Consider the following 13,057-nt stretch of genomic DNA (forward strand, 5'->3'; position numbering starts at 1 on the left):
AATAAAATCCATGTAATGCTAATAGCATCATATATTTAAATCTGGATTTTTTTTATCCTATGCTATAATTTCATTAAATTGGACCCTTAATTTAAATAAAAGATGCAATGTCCATAATGTTCATTTTATTGCCAAATCTTTGTAAATTCATTAATTTTAATAAAATAAAATTTTATATAAAAAATATACAAATTAATTATTGAATAACTTTTTTTTTTCAAAATCTCTAAGTTTTAACAACATATATATATATATATATATATATATATATATATATATATATTTTGTTCTCTAAATTCTATTTAGCGCTTCTAAAGTTTAAGTTAAGATTGCAGTATTTATTTATATTATTATTATTATTAATAATAAGTATAAGCGCAAATGGAAATGATGTGAATTTTGAAAAGAAAAGAAAAAAAAAAAAACAAACGAAAATTTGTGATCTGAGAGGGATAAGGAGTATATATAGGTTTTAGAGGGAGATAAAATTGAAGATTGGAAATTGGCGGGGAGACTTGAGGAAGTTATCGAACGAAGCAGCGGCAGGTAAATTACCTGACGGCGAACCGCGTACGGCGGACGGCGGAATCGTCCTCTGATAGCTTTTGTCTTCCTACTTCCAGGCTTTGCGGCGTACTTCAATCGTATCGGCTACTCTGTAAACTCTCTTTCTCTCTCTGATGTCGCAAAGTTTATGGAATCCTCTGTGAAGAAGCAAGTAGAGCTTCACTTTCATTGTTATGTAAATCAAATCATTATCCGGTTATTTCTTCTCCTTGTAGTTCTTCGTCTTCGCACGGCCAGGTTACAGTGCATAAACCGTTTCCGTAACTTTTTGTGCGCTCTCTCTGCTGTTGCAATCATTTGGTATCAATTGTGAAGGAATAACAAGAAAATGAAGCTTCGTCTTCATTTTTAAGAAAATCAAATCGTTATCCTGTGGAATTTTCTTCATCTAGCTGTTCTTCTTTCAAGTCCGAGGTTACGGCAGCGTATTTCAACCATTTCTGTAAGCTCTCTCTCTCTCTCTCTCTCATTGCAATGTTTTCGGAATTATCTGTGAGGAATATCAATAAAGTAGAGCTTCATTTTCATTTCTAAATTAATCAAATCAATACGAAACTTCTGCTCATCCTTTACTCCAAATTCAGGATTTGGTTTCTGATATTCACTTGCAACATTTGATTTGCATTTTCTAGGACAATGTTCACTAAGTTCGGATTCTTATCAGATGAAGGCGTTACAAACTATCGAGTTTGCTGATTTGACTTAGTAGGTTTCTCTGCTCACTCACTTTATCTTTCCGAATCCTGCTCAATTGGACCTCTCCGAGTTTGCGAGCAACGTTCTGCTGCTGGTGTGGGAGAAAGATATCATGAGTATGTTTTTTTGTAACGAGAAACTCTATCTTTCTGAATTCTCTCTGTTCCGACTCTATCGAATATGCTGATTGGTATGAGTATGTTTCTTTCTCAAACACTCGTCTTAATCTTTCTGAATTATTTTCTTGATGAACAGAAACGTTATATTTCTTCATTCTTCTGATATTATCGAGTCTGCTCAATCGAATAAGTATATTTCTCTGCTCAATGACCTAATTTTTCCGAATAATTTTTTTTTACAAGTAACTATATCTTTCTATATCTTTTCTCCGTAACTCTTTTGTAAGAAACTTTGCCTTTTACAATTCTAAATAGAATTAGTTCAAACAGATTTTCTGTTTAGTTTCTAAATTATTTGATTCACGAATCATCATGTGCGACTTGCTCATGGTGCTTGGAGGAGACCGAGATCAAATTAGCATTACTCCGAAATTGTATGGCTAATGAGCTAAGAGAGGGATGTTATTCTGACAGACGGCTTTATTTCTGGATTTTTTCAGACAAATCTTGCTCAATCTATGCACATTTTTCATGCAGTCTCTTTTGTTATTATTATTATTTTGTTTGAATTCTATGCTTTTTAAGAAATAAATTACAGCGTACTTTGTTTTCCTCAGTCATCCAGTCAATACTTTCAGAAATTCATTTTCGGATGTAAACTGACTGCTATTCATCTTTATATATGACAGTTGAAACGGTTCTTATAGATCAGTTATCTGACACTTATCATTAGACTGACTGACGGAAGAATTGGTATTTAATTTGCTTAGCTGCCGTACTTTTGTTGCGGGACTGAGATGTATGTGTTACAGTGATTTAGATATTTGTTACAATATTTCTAGAAGTACAAGAAGCTATTAGTCGCTTTAATCAGCTTCAATATGTCTATGCATATGTCAATGCAATATACATCATATTAATGAGTGCTACAAAACTAAAATTGTAGTGCTTGATGTTCCATTTGGATTGTAACTTCTGGCCATGTTCTGTCATTTACATCTTCATCTTTTTTGTTTGCAGCATAAATATGCAATCTATTTTCTTGCCAAAAACATTCATAGTATACTCATTTGGTGGAGTATATTCTGGCACTTTGTTGCATCGAAGTTCTAGTAAATGTGATGGAAGGTATATGTTTGGCGATGCCGTATTAAAGTTGTTTAGGAAGAATGGCCTAAAAAAGGTCAGTAAAGCAGCATTATATGATAATTATACTATTAGCGCTAGGTGGCATGGATGTAAAGATCAAGAGGAACTATCTGGTGATTTGTGCAACTGTTTGATTCGTGACTATTGTAAGGTAGGGAATGTTGATGCTGCCATGTCTCTTCTTTCTCATATGGAGGCTGTAGGTCTCCATGCCTCTGTAGCATCTTACACATATTTGATTGAAGCTCATGGAAACGTAGGCAGGACTTTGGAAGCTGATATCTTATTTCAAGAAATGATTAGTTTTGGTCGTAAGCCAAGAACAACTGTCTGCAATGCACTACTAAGAGGATTCTTGAGAAAAGGCCTTTTAGATCTTGCATCTGATGTTCTTGTGTTAATGAGTGATTTAGATATTCAAAAAAATCAAGAAACGTATGAAATTCTCTTGGATTATCATGCCAATGCTGGACGGCTGGAAGATACTTGGGGTATCATTAATGAGATGAAACGAAAAGGTTTTGAGCTGAACTCATTTGTGTATAGTAAGGTTATTGTAATATATCAGAACAATGGCATGTGGAAGAAAGCAGTGGGGATCGTTGATGAGATAAGAAAATCAGGGATTTCTGTGGACAAACACATTTACAACAGTATCATAGATACATTTGGGAAATATGGTCAATTACCCGAGGCCTTAGAAGTGTTCAAAAAAATGCAGCAGGATGGTGTAATGCCTGATATAACGACCTGGAATTCGCTGATACAATGGAACTGTAAATCTGGGAACCTTGCTACTGCCCTGGAGTTATTCACTGACATGCAAGAACAGGGGATGCATCCAGATCCTAAGATTTTCATTACTCTAATTAGCTCGTTGGGTGAGCAGGGGAAGTGGGATGTTATAAAGAAGAATCTTGATAGTATTAAGCTCAGAGGGCATAAGAATAGTGGCCTAGTTTATGAAATTTTAGTTGATATTTATGGGCAGTATGGTCAATTTCAGGATGCTGAGAAATGTATATCTGCTCTCAAGTCTGCAGGTCTTCTACCATCCGCTAGCAATTTTTGCATTATAGCAAATGCTTTTGCTCGACAGGTTTGATGCCCATCTTTACTAATTTTTCTTTTTGTATTATGTAAGTTCTCTAGCTGCAAAAGTTAACTGAATTTTTATGGCCTTGGTTTGTTGTTAGTTCGTTGTTCTCTCTGCACAGTGATGCTGGATGTTTTCTATGAACAAAGAAATATTGTTGGTCGTGATTACTAAGTTATTGTGAGACAATTTTCTTGTATGTTGGTAATTCAATGCAGGGGTTGTGTGAAGAGACAGTAAAAGTGCTAGAGCTAATGGAAGCAGAAGGAATCGAACCAAATCTTGTAATGCTGAATGTACTGATCAATGCGTTTGCTGTTGCTGGCAGGCATTTGGAGGCGTTGGCCATTTATCATCATATAGTTGAAGTTGTAAGTCTTCATGTTCGGTAATGCAAAGCCAGACCAGAAACATGGTTAAAGTCGCATGCAATCAAATTTCTTCCTTTTTTGTATTATCAAGATAATCCTATTATTCATCCTTATTACTTTGTCATATTTTTCTGAGAAGGGTATCAGTCCTGATGTTATAACCTACACCACCCTTATGAAGGCGTATATTCGTGCAAAGAAGTTTCATAAGGTGCTTACTTATCCTCTGGCCACATAAATTTTTGTTCCGACGAGTTTTCTAAATCTTTTAGATGAAGTTCTTCATTTATTGTCTATGTTTTGACTGCATGAGATCGTTTAAGTCTGAAAAGTTCAAATTTTTTATCTTCTATGAGAAGCCCTTTTGATACCTTCTAAGTCCTAACCATATCTGGCTAGGTCCCTGAAATATATAAAGAAATGGAAAGTGCTGGTTGCACGCCAGATAGGAAGGCCAGAGAGATGTTGAAGTCCGTAACAGTGGTTCTTGAACAGAGGCATTGTAAGTTCACCCTTTTTGTGCTTGTATTTCATAGTTCCTAATCCAGAGCATTCCTTGCATGATTGTGGTTTAATTCTTCGCCACTTTGCCTCTAGGCGAGGGTAAATTTAGCAAGTCCAGTCATAATTTGAAAATTTATATTCGGAGAGTGTCGCGTATTATGCGTCTGACAGAAGGATTCCTCTTGAAAAATATTGCATTATATCTTAATTGGTATGGGGAGGGATGGTGTAATCAAAATGGTAAATGATCTTAGGGACAAGACCGATGGTCTGATGAATTAAGTTTCATGCATCTGAGAAAACGACCAAAAGTGGAAGTAAATCTTGTACATGTATTGATGCCTTTGTTTTGCATGTGATAGAAACTATATTCTACTTCATAGATCATTCAGTTGTAATAACCAATTGAAAACCCTGGGAGTTTATATTGCATCTCCTCTACCAGCCTTTTGATCAATTACTCGTTGATTAAAAAGAAACTATTTTCTTATATCTAAGGCCACATTTCATTGTTTTTTTCCTAGAAAAAAAAAATATGGAAAGACAGCAATTGAATGTTTGGATCTTGTTCATTGAAAAACAGTCATAAAAAATTGATTTTATGTTTCTTTAGCAGCCATCTAAAATCTTGATCGAGGAATTGATCTACACCAAGAAAGTAGATCATAATGCCAGGTAAAAACTGACCCTATTGCCTTAGAGTTGCTGTGAACATCTGGACATTCTCGTCAAGGAGGATATATTATGTGTCTAACAGTTTATAACGACATCAATGACAGGCCAACCTTCAAATGGACCCTGGGGAACTAGGGGCAGAAACAGTTTCTGGCAATAACCTTGGAGATGCAACGACGTCTATCTTGTAAGTTGTAACCATTATGATAATCACAGCACAAATTCTTTTATTATTCTATATGTTATTTGGGGATGAGAATCTTATCCTTAAAACCGGGGCGAAAATTGGATGCTGCTGATAACAATTGAGTAGTAGTTTGTTTATTCCTTAGTTTTTTGTATGAAGTGAAAATTATAATACTTCCTTTTATCCCTGTATTCTTTTAACGGAAAAAAATAATAATAGAACAAGGCCTCTGCAAAGAAGAAAAATAGGCAAAATGAAGGAAGAATAAACAAAGTTTTTTTTTTTTTTTTTTTTTTTTTTTTTTTTTTTTTTTTTGTTTCGCTAAACATATCCGAACTTGTATGAAATTCAATTGCTTAGAAATCCCATCTAAGATCGGGGTACTTTAGGAAGTGGATTATGTAACATTAATTGGTTAATGTTAGCATTTGTATAATGTACTATGATTGGTTACTTTGAAATATACATTGTATGATGTCATTGAAAGCCTTCGCACTGTAGCAGAAGTATTAAAGCAGGCGCCGTCGGTAAAAACAGGGAACGAAAACTTTATAATTATATATATTGAAAAAACTTTATGATCAAGTTTACATCAATTGAATTAGTATCAGTCAGGTAAGCCGTTGAGATCTGATGTTGAAGTGGAGAGCTATTAATGTGCCACCAACAATCAACAATCTGTATAGTCCACATGCTTTATTGGGCGGCCAGTGGCATAATATGAAAGGTACCAAAATTGATTATTATCTCTATAAGAATCTATCAGTTTTCATTCGTGTGCCATTGCATTACATGACCAATGCATGTTATTTGACTTTTGCATTTCTTTTTCTATGTCAAACCGAAAACCTTACCTTTTTTTTTTCAAATAATGAACCAAAATAACAATAACAATAAATAAAATAAAATAAATTCTTTTGCCTAGGATATTTAATTGAGGATAGTTATTATTATTATTATTTTCACATACCGGCAGAATTTCAACTTGACTGAAATCCAAAGATTTAGATTCTGGTACTAGTTTAAAAATCCCTTCCGTTTTCAAAAGATAGCTTGTTTTATAATAATTTCGTACGTATCTTCTAGATATTATTATTAAACTTTAAAATTTAGCACAAATAGCTTTTAGGAACTTGGGGCGTTTTTTTGGAACAATTTGATAAGAAGTGTAAAATTGACATTTTTTGCGGAGATCTCATTTTTGCTTATATATACTTCAGTAGTTGTTTAGTTACAATTATCACTTCATTTTGTATAGTTTAGGGAAAATGATTTTTTTTTAACAGAATAATATATTTCTCAGGACCTTGTAAAATAAAAATATAAAGTCCTGTAAGATAATATTTAGAAAAATATTTTTTTAACAAAACAGTAGTGAGTAGAGGTAAACCCTTTGTGGGATGGAGAGATAAAGCTATAAAACCACACTATTTTGCGTAGTCAAACGAGAAGTAGACAACATCCAACACCGTAATAAAGTTGGTACAACACCGTAAAAGCATCCTGAGCCATATTGCCTCAGCCTTGAGCAACTCCAGATGCTTACTACCGCTAAAACAGCCATCTTCTTTATTTAGTAGCAACTAACTACTTGTTGTCTAAAATGTCTGATGGCCAAAAGTACCACAATGGCTCAGGAAACCCCAAGCTCCTAGAAACCGTGGGGCTTCTCGGAATCCTCAAGACTGGTAGGTCGGAACCAAGCCTTTTCCTCCTCCACAATAGAGTAGTTGCCACCATCTGCAGTATGGTTGGCCACCGCTGCCACAGGGTTGATGGTGGCCGGCCCGAAAACGCCGGTTTGTGGATGAGGAGCCCAATACTTATCAGCAGATTGAGGCTGAATCACATCATCAGGGACTATGCTTGGTCGGACTTGCTCGTCGTGGTTCTTGTCATACGTTGAGGTGTGAGCTGCCCTCCTGTTTCAGGTTTGTGTCTCATCCTATTAATGCTCCATTCCACCAAATATAAAACCATATTTACGTTTTTTTGGTATAGTTTCAGGTTAAAACTTTAATTTGAACTCTACTTCGTACATTAGATTTTTACTTTTCCCTAAATTTTTTGATATGGCTAATTTTTCTAGAGAGCAGTAGACTAAATTTACGATAACTAAATACAAATAAGAAATGAATAAAATGGCCTTGGGAAATTAAATAGAACATTAGGGAGTTAAGGAAGTATGTTTTCAAAATAAATTACAATTAAAGGTTCACACTAAACATTCAAAATTTCAATAATAAACTTATAAAAAGATCTTAAAAAAAAAAAAAAAATACTCTTTTAGTTAGTTTGTGATGGAAATGGTAAGCAATCTTTTTAAACAATATCTTTCTGCTTAATAGTGTTTCAAAAATATAATTAAACTTTAAAAAACTTCATTAATCTCCTAACATATTAAAAGGTTAAAAAAATAATGTAAGTACTAGGTTTAAAAATTAGCAAAAGTAAAATTATATATTTTTTTAGTGTTAATCTATAAACGAAAACCTTATATCAACCTCTTATATATCATTTTTATAAAAAAAATTTAAAATATCAATAACTTTTAGAAAAATTAAGGTTATTTTTAAAACACTTTCCCAAAAGGATAATTTTAGAACATTTTTAAAAGTTAAGATATTTTTAAAATAAAATATTAAAGGAAACAATATTATTGATTTTTTTTTAATTTATAAATAAAGATTCAAATTTATAAATAATTAATGTGATCCAAACTGTAAACATTAAAGCGAAGAAAACAAAAAAAAAAAATTGATAAAAGAAAATAAAGATTCAAATTTATAAATAATTGATGTGATCCAAACTGTAAACATTAAAGCCAAGCGAAGCAAAAAAAAAAATTGATAAAAGAAAATAAAGATTCAAATTTATAAATAATTAATGTGATCCAAACTGTAAACATTAAAGCGAACCAAACAAAAAAAAATTGATAAAAGAAAATAAAGATTCAAATTTATAAATAATTAAATGTGATCCAAACTGTAAACATTCAAGCGAAGCAAACAAAAAAAAATTGATAAAAGAAAATAAAGATTAAAATTTATAGATAATTAATGTGATCCAAACCGAGTGCAGACCTCTGGGGAAGAACTCATCTTAATTTTAAGAAGGATAAGAAGACGAATTCAACGGAACGCTTGAGTTGATAAGACAGAGAAAAAGCGATGGGACTGACACGCAATAATAACTAACAGAAATGATAAGAACGACACAGTCCCCTCCACATGGAGGTTTTCCTTCCACTTATTTCTTAACTCCTGATATTAAACTATTTTCTTAATTTAATTTACGTCATTTAATGAAGATTTGACTGAAAACTACTGCCACTATAAGAATACAATCAAAACTTTGGAAAACATTTAAAGAGTAAAATTATTAAAAATAGTATGCTAAGAAAATATCTAGAAAAGGCATAATTAGCCGTTAATAAATATCACAAACTTGCAGAAGAAGCCAAGAATAGTAACGATCTCTCTCCACATGGAGGTTTTCTTTCCACTTATCGTTTAGCTCCTGATATTTATACTATTTTCTTAAATTTAAAGTACGTTACTAAATGAAGAGTTGATTGAAAACTACTGACACTATAAGAGTACAATCAAAACTTTGGAAGACATTGGGAGTAAAATTATTAAAAATAGAATGCTAAAAAAAATTATCTGAAAAGGGCATATTTAGCCGGTAATAAATATCATCAACTTGCAAAAGAAGCCAAGAATGGTAACGATCAGTGTCAATAATTCCAGACAAACATCACACCATCCCTTCCCCACTCCAACACAATAAAGGTAGTATAGAGATGATGATTCTGTAAGGGATATTTATCGATCAATGCTAGTGTGAAAGGGAATTATGCTTATTTCAGGCGATGAAAGATATTTTAAAACAAAGATAAAAATAGGAGAAATTATTATTCCATGTGACCGTATGTCAGCGGTTACTAAAATGACTTAATGTGGGGTACGTGTAGAATATTTGAGGGTTCAAATAGTTTCCTAATCCAAACATTTGGTGATCAACAATTGGATCTTACTGGACAAACAAGGTGAGAGCCAGCTAGTCCATTGAATGGAAACAAATTTGATGAACACGTGTTCCACGTGACAAGGAAATATCTAATGTAACCATTATTTTTTTTCTATGTTTATCATAAACTGAGACCGACATTTATATTCAATTTAAAACCTTGTGTAGTATTCATCAATAAGCAAATAAATATTGTGGGTAATTTGACTAGATATGTATTTTGAAAAGACACGTAGGATGGGATGGATATAGAAAATATAACTCAGGAGTAGACCACCATAGTGGTTGTCTATATGAGTTGCCAACCCTACTCTGTCCCCTCAACTGCCCCCAATTCTGTCCTATCCATTATTCAAGCCACTGCGGGAACGAGCCGGATCCAGACAGGAAATAGAAAAGGGCTTAGAAAAAAGGTGTTAATCCAAATGTGGAATCGAGTGGCTGAACATCAGCCACATCAGATATCACATACGCTCGGCTTTAATTGTCGAGCAATTACTCTCGTACTTGTAGGTTTATTAGAGTTAGGGAGTTTGTTTATAGATTTTTTAGCATCAAAATGGGGGCACTACAGATATTCACACCCAGTCTTCACTTCGATCTTTTCATAAGAATTTTGAGTTAAAATTGGATTCTAGAACAGTATTGTAATGTCCTAAAACAAAAGTTAGGACCCAAATATTGCCACACAATTACAAATAAACTCCTATAAAATTTCAATTCAAATTTAAAATCTATACGCATTTTTATTTCAGTAAATTTTGAAGCATTTATTAAAAGTAACTTTTGGGACGAATAAAAGGATTTTTAAACAAACGAAAAAACAAGTTTTTTTTTTTTAAGTTTAGTTTTCAATTTTAATTACCATTATATAATTTTTTTTACAGGGCAGTTTAATTGATTAAAATACTGTTTTTATAAAACTATTAACCTAGTTATAATTAGTTGATATTAAAATTATTAACTAACCCTACATGATTTAAAGCAGTCGCTAAATGCGTACTAATTATTTTTACATTTTTTATTTGTAGCTTGTTAGTTGATATTATCAATTTTTATTCGACTGTACTAAAACAAACAAATTATAGTTAACTGACTAAATAATTGATACAATATTATTAAGTTTTTCTTCCCTCTAAGAATATATATTATGTTTCTTTTAAAGTACATCATAGATATAGTCAAGGACATGTGGAATATGCTTTTAGCTAGTCACCTAATCTATATTTCTATTGAGGCTTTTGTTTTCTTCCGATATTATAAAGTTAGTCAACATTACATGAAAACTTATGATTCCAGAGTGGAAAAATTTTAAATCACTTATGGAAAGGAGACTCAATCTAATGGCCAAAGACTTTAGTAAAATAAATATATCAATTGAAATTTTGGAAAATTTGAGTTTTGGAGTGCAAAATTGCGATGGATTCTAACAATTGCTTATAAAGAAATAATGATTTTGAAAAGCTTAGAATAAAAAATGTGTTAGGTAGGTTTAAGATTTGAAGAATCATTTTGCCAAAACAAAATGAAGATTCGTGGTTTGAAAAAATTAAATTATGTTAAATTATGTTAACTTTGAGATAAAATATTATTTCAAATCACACTTAGTTTTAATTAATTAAACGCTAAAATCTTCATAATATTGCTTTTCACTCTAATTAAACTAAAATAATTGTAAAGCTAAATGTATTAAATATATTGTAGGTATAGTACTATAAAATCCTATCACCACAAATTTATCACGCTGAGGCCTTTTGTAATTTCAAGATTACTAAGGGTAAAATGACTCGGTTTGATTTCACATGGATTTTTTAAAACATAGACATACAGTAACAAATTAGTAAATTGGCTAAATTCTGAAAGTAATACTAAAAAATAAAATATGTTTTAAAAGAAAACACGTAAAAAAGTAAAATAATTCATAATATAGATAGTTTTATTTTTCAAAAATAGAATATAAAATGAGAATTAAAACATATGTAGAAGTAGAACAAATTAATTAATAACTCTTATAATAAATGAGTTACTCATTATATTAAAGATAAATTAGTTAATTACTAAAATAAAATATAGATTAGTTATTTACTAAAATAAAATAAGGAGTAATTTTCGTAAACCAGATTTACTCGTTCGCCCCTTCCCCAAGTTTCACAAAAAATTCAGAGGAATAAGAATTAGCACTCTCTAATTCCAAGTCTCCTTCCACACAGCAAGCAATATCGACTAATAAACAACGTGAATGAACAAACACCGAATGAAAATAAAATTGGCAAAATCTTCCATAAAATCAAACAATAAAACGAAGAGGAAGAGAGGCAAAAAGCATCAAGTGAAGGAACTCATAATTTCCAATTTTCTAGGCGAGGTAGGTGTAGTATTGAATATGGCGGGAAACTCGAAGGTCAATTAGAATCCTAAATCCTTTTGTGATGAAGACAAGACCAGAATCAGAAGAAACCGAGAATAAGTATATGATCAAAAGAAAAAAAACAGAGCGAAAGAAGAGAGGACTTTGAGTTACGTAATGAAGACGTTTATCTTAAGTGTGCGTCGGTGTGAAGTCGTTCATAAGGCAATCAACGTGAAGAAGAAGAAATGCAACAACAATCGGAACAACTTTGTAAAGAAAATTTCGCAACAAGAATGCAATATAGCTATCTACCAGGGAATAACAGAACAAAACAAAGTAACAGCACAATAACTTCATGAACATTCGCACAAGAAAAAAAAAAATCGAAGAAGAAGAAGGAGAACCTGAACTTCGGAGCAGCGGAAGAGATCGCAGAGTTGCGAAGTGGATCTCTGTTCCAGATCTGGTCAGTGATTCGTTTCCTCAAGCCGGCGATCGCTCCTGCGCTCCTCGAATTAGCGGCCATACAATTCAAGCTCAAAAAGAGAGAGAAAGAAAAAACGAAGAACCAGAAAAACGACGCCTAAGAGAAAAGGGAGAGAGCGACGATGATGATGAACAAGCGATTAATTGCTTATGATTCTGGATTCTAATCGTTCGCGGCAACTCATTTTATATAGTGCGCCAAGTACGGCGTCGTATTAAAATCAGCCAAAAGGCGACAAAACTCAAAAGCTTCCTCACTCGTAACGCAAATTGCCTTCTCCGTTCGTCCGCGCCTACTTTCATTTCGCGTACGGAGTTTCTTTTCGTTTTCTATTGGTACACGTTTCTTCACGGTCGTTGCATATTCCGTTTATATGTTCTTTTTTCTTTCCTTCCGCAAAGTGGTCAAGTCATGCATTTTCCCCCACCCCAGGGCCCAACCTACCATCCCCAACGCCGTCATTTAACGGTTTCCATTTTTTTTAATACAAAAATAAAATCACGTGAAAAGATTTGGGACTTTTGAGTATCGAATATTTAATTCTTTCATTATTTAGTTATTTATAATTTACTGTTAAAACTAATTATTGAATTTTCCATTTATCAAAAACAGCTAATGTGAATATTAAATATTTTTGGTATTTTTTATTTATGAAGTTATTTAATAAACTCGTTTGACATGTGATAAATTATAATGTATTCTTAATTATATGCTAAGGAGTGGTGGTGGTCAATATTTTGAATTTTCTTGTAATTATGTTATATCTCATTATAAATATTTTTAAATATTAATTAGTTGGCCTAGAATTAATTTTTCTCTAACTT

The 13,057-nt window shown here is 32.4% G+C and overlaps 2 protein-coding genes across 14 annotated transcripts; one reads left to right on the forward strand and one right to left on the reverse strand.

Annotated features, from left to right (window-relative positions):
• The first annotated feature begins 496 nt into the window (after nucleotides 1-496).
• LOC111809763 (Tetratricopeptide repeat (TPR)-like superfamily protein) lies at nucleotides 497-6,190 on the forward strand. Of its 13 annotated transcripts, XM_087117522.1 has the most exons (10): nucleotides 497-658; nucleotides 783-1,009; nucleotides 1,200-1,379; nucleotides 2,403-2,510; nucleotides 2,604-3,630; nucleotides 3,846-3,998; nucleotides 4,138-4,209; nucleotides 4,398-4,500; nucleotides 5,116-5,177; nucleotides 5,282-5,504. In XM_087117522.1, exons 4-9 carry the CDS (start codon nucleotides 2,410-2,412, stop codon nucleotides 5,124-5,126), a joined length of 1,467 nt encoding a protein of 488 aa, XP_086973648.1. In that variant the 5' UTR covers nucleotides 497-658; nucleotides 783-1,009; nucleotides 1,200-1,379; nucleotides 2,403-2,409; the 3' UTR covers nucleotides 5,127-5,177; nucleotides 5,282-5,504. The 13 variants fall into 13 exon arrangements, with proteins under 13 accessions (XP_086973648.1, XP_023551945.2, XP_086973643.1 ...); XM_023696177.2 differs by having other exon boundaries at nucleotides 1,200-1,459; nucleotides 2,403-3,630; XM_087117517.1 differs by having other exon boundaries at nucleotides 1,200-1,453; nucleotides 2,403-3,630.
• A 583-nt stretch (nucleotides 6,191-6,773) lies between these two features.
• LOC111809808 (late embryogenesis abundant protein At5g17165) lies at nucleotides 6,774-12,402 on the reverse strand. Its single transcript, XM_023696238.2, has 2 exons — nucleotides 12,151-12,402; nucleotides 6,774-7,286 (listed from the first exon to the last, which is right to left on the reverse strand). The coding sequence occupies exons 1-2, from the start codon at nucleotides 12,270-12,272 to the stop codon at nucleotides 7,016-7,018; spliced, it is 393 nt and encodes a 130-aa protein (XP_023552006.2). The 5' UTR covers nucleotides 12,273-12,402; the 3' UTR covers nucleotides 6,774-7,015.
• Between the last annotated feature and the right edge of the window lie 655 nt (nucleotides 12,403-13,057).

The sequence above is a fragment of the Cucurbita pepo genome, chromosome 14 (assembly GCF_057944985.1).
Source record: "Cucurbita pepo subsp. pepo isolate OVF chromosome 14, ASM5794498v1, whole genome shotgun sequence".
NCBI classification, from domain to species: Eukaryota; Viridiplantae; Streptophyta; class Magnoliopsida; order Cucurbitales; family Cucurbitaceae; genus Cucurbita; species Cucurbita pepo.

Coding starts and splice junctions, on each gene's coding strand:
- LOC111809763 (XM_087117514.1), top strand. CDS start 2,335: ATGTTCCATTTGGATTGTAACTTCTGGCCATGTTCTGTCATTTACATC. Junction 3,999..4,137: donor ATCATCATATAGTTGAAGTT/GTAAGTCTTCAT, acceptor TTTTCTGAGAAG/GGTATCAGTCCTGATGTTAT. Junction 4,210..4,397: donor GTGCAAAGAAGTTTCATAAG/GTGCTTACTTAT, acceptor ATATCTGGCTAG/GTCCCTGAAATATATAAAGA.
- LOC111809808 (XM_023696238.2), bottom strand. CDS start 12,272: ATGGCCGCTAATTCGAGGAGCGCAGGAGCGATCGCCGGCTTGAGGAAA. Junction 7,287..12,150: donor TCCGCTGCTCCGAAGTTCAG/GTTCTCCTTCTT, acceptor AACCTGAAACAG/GAGGGCAGCTCACACCTCAA.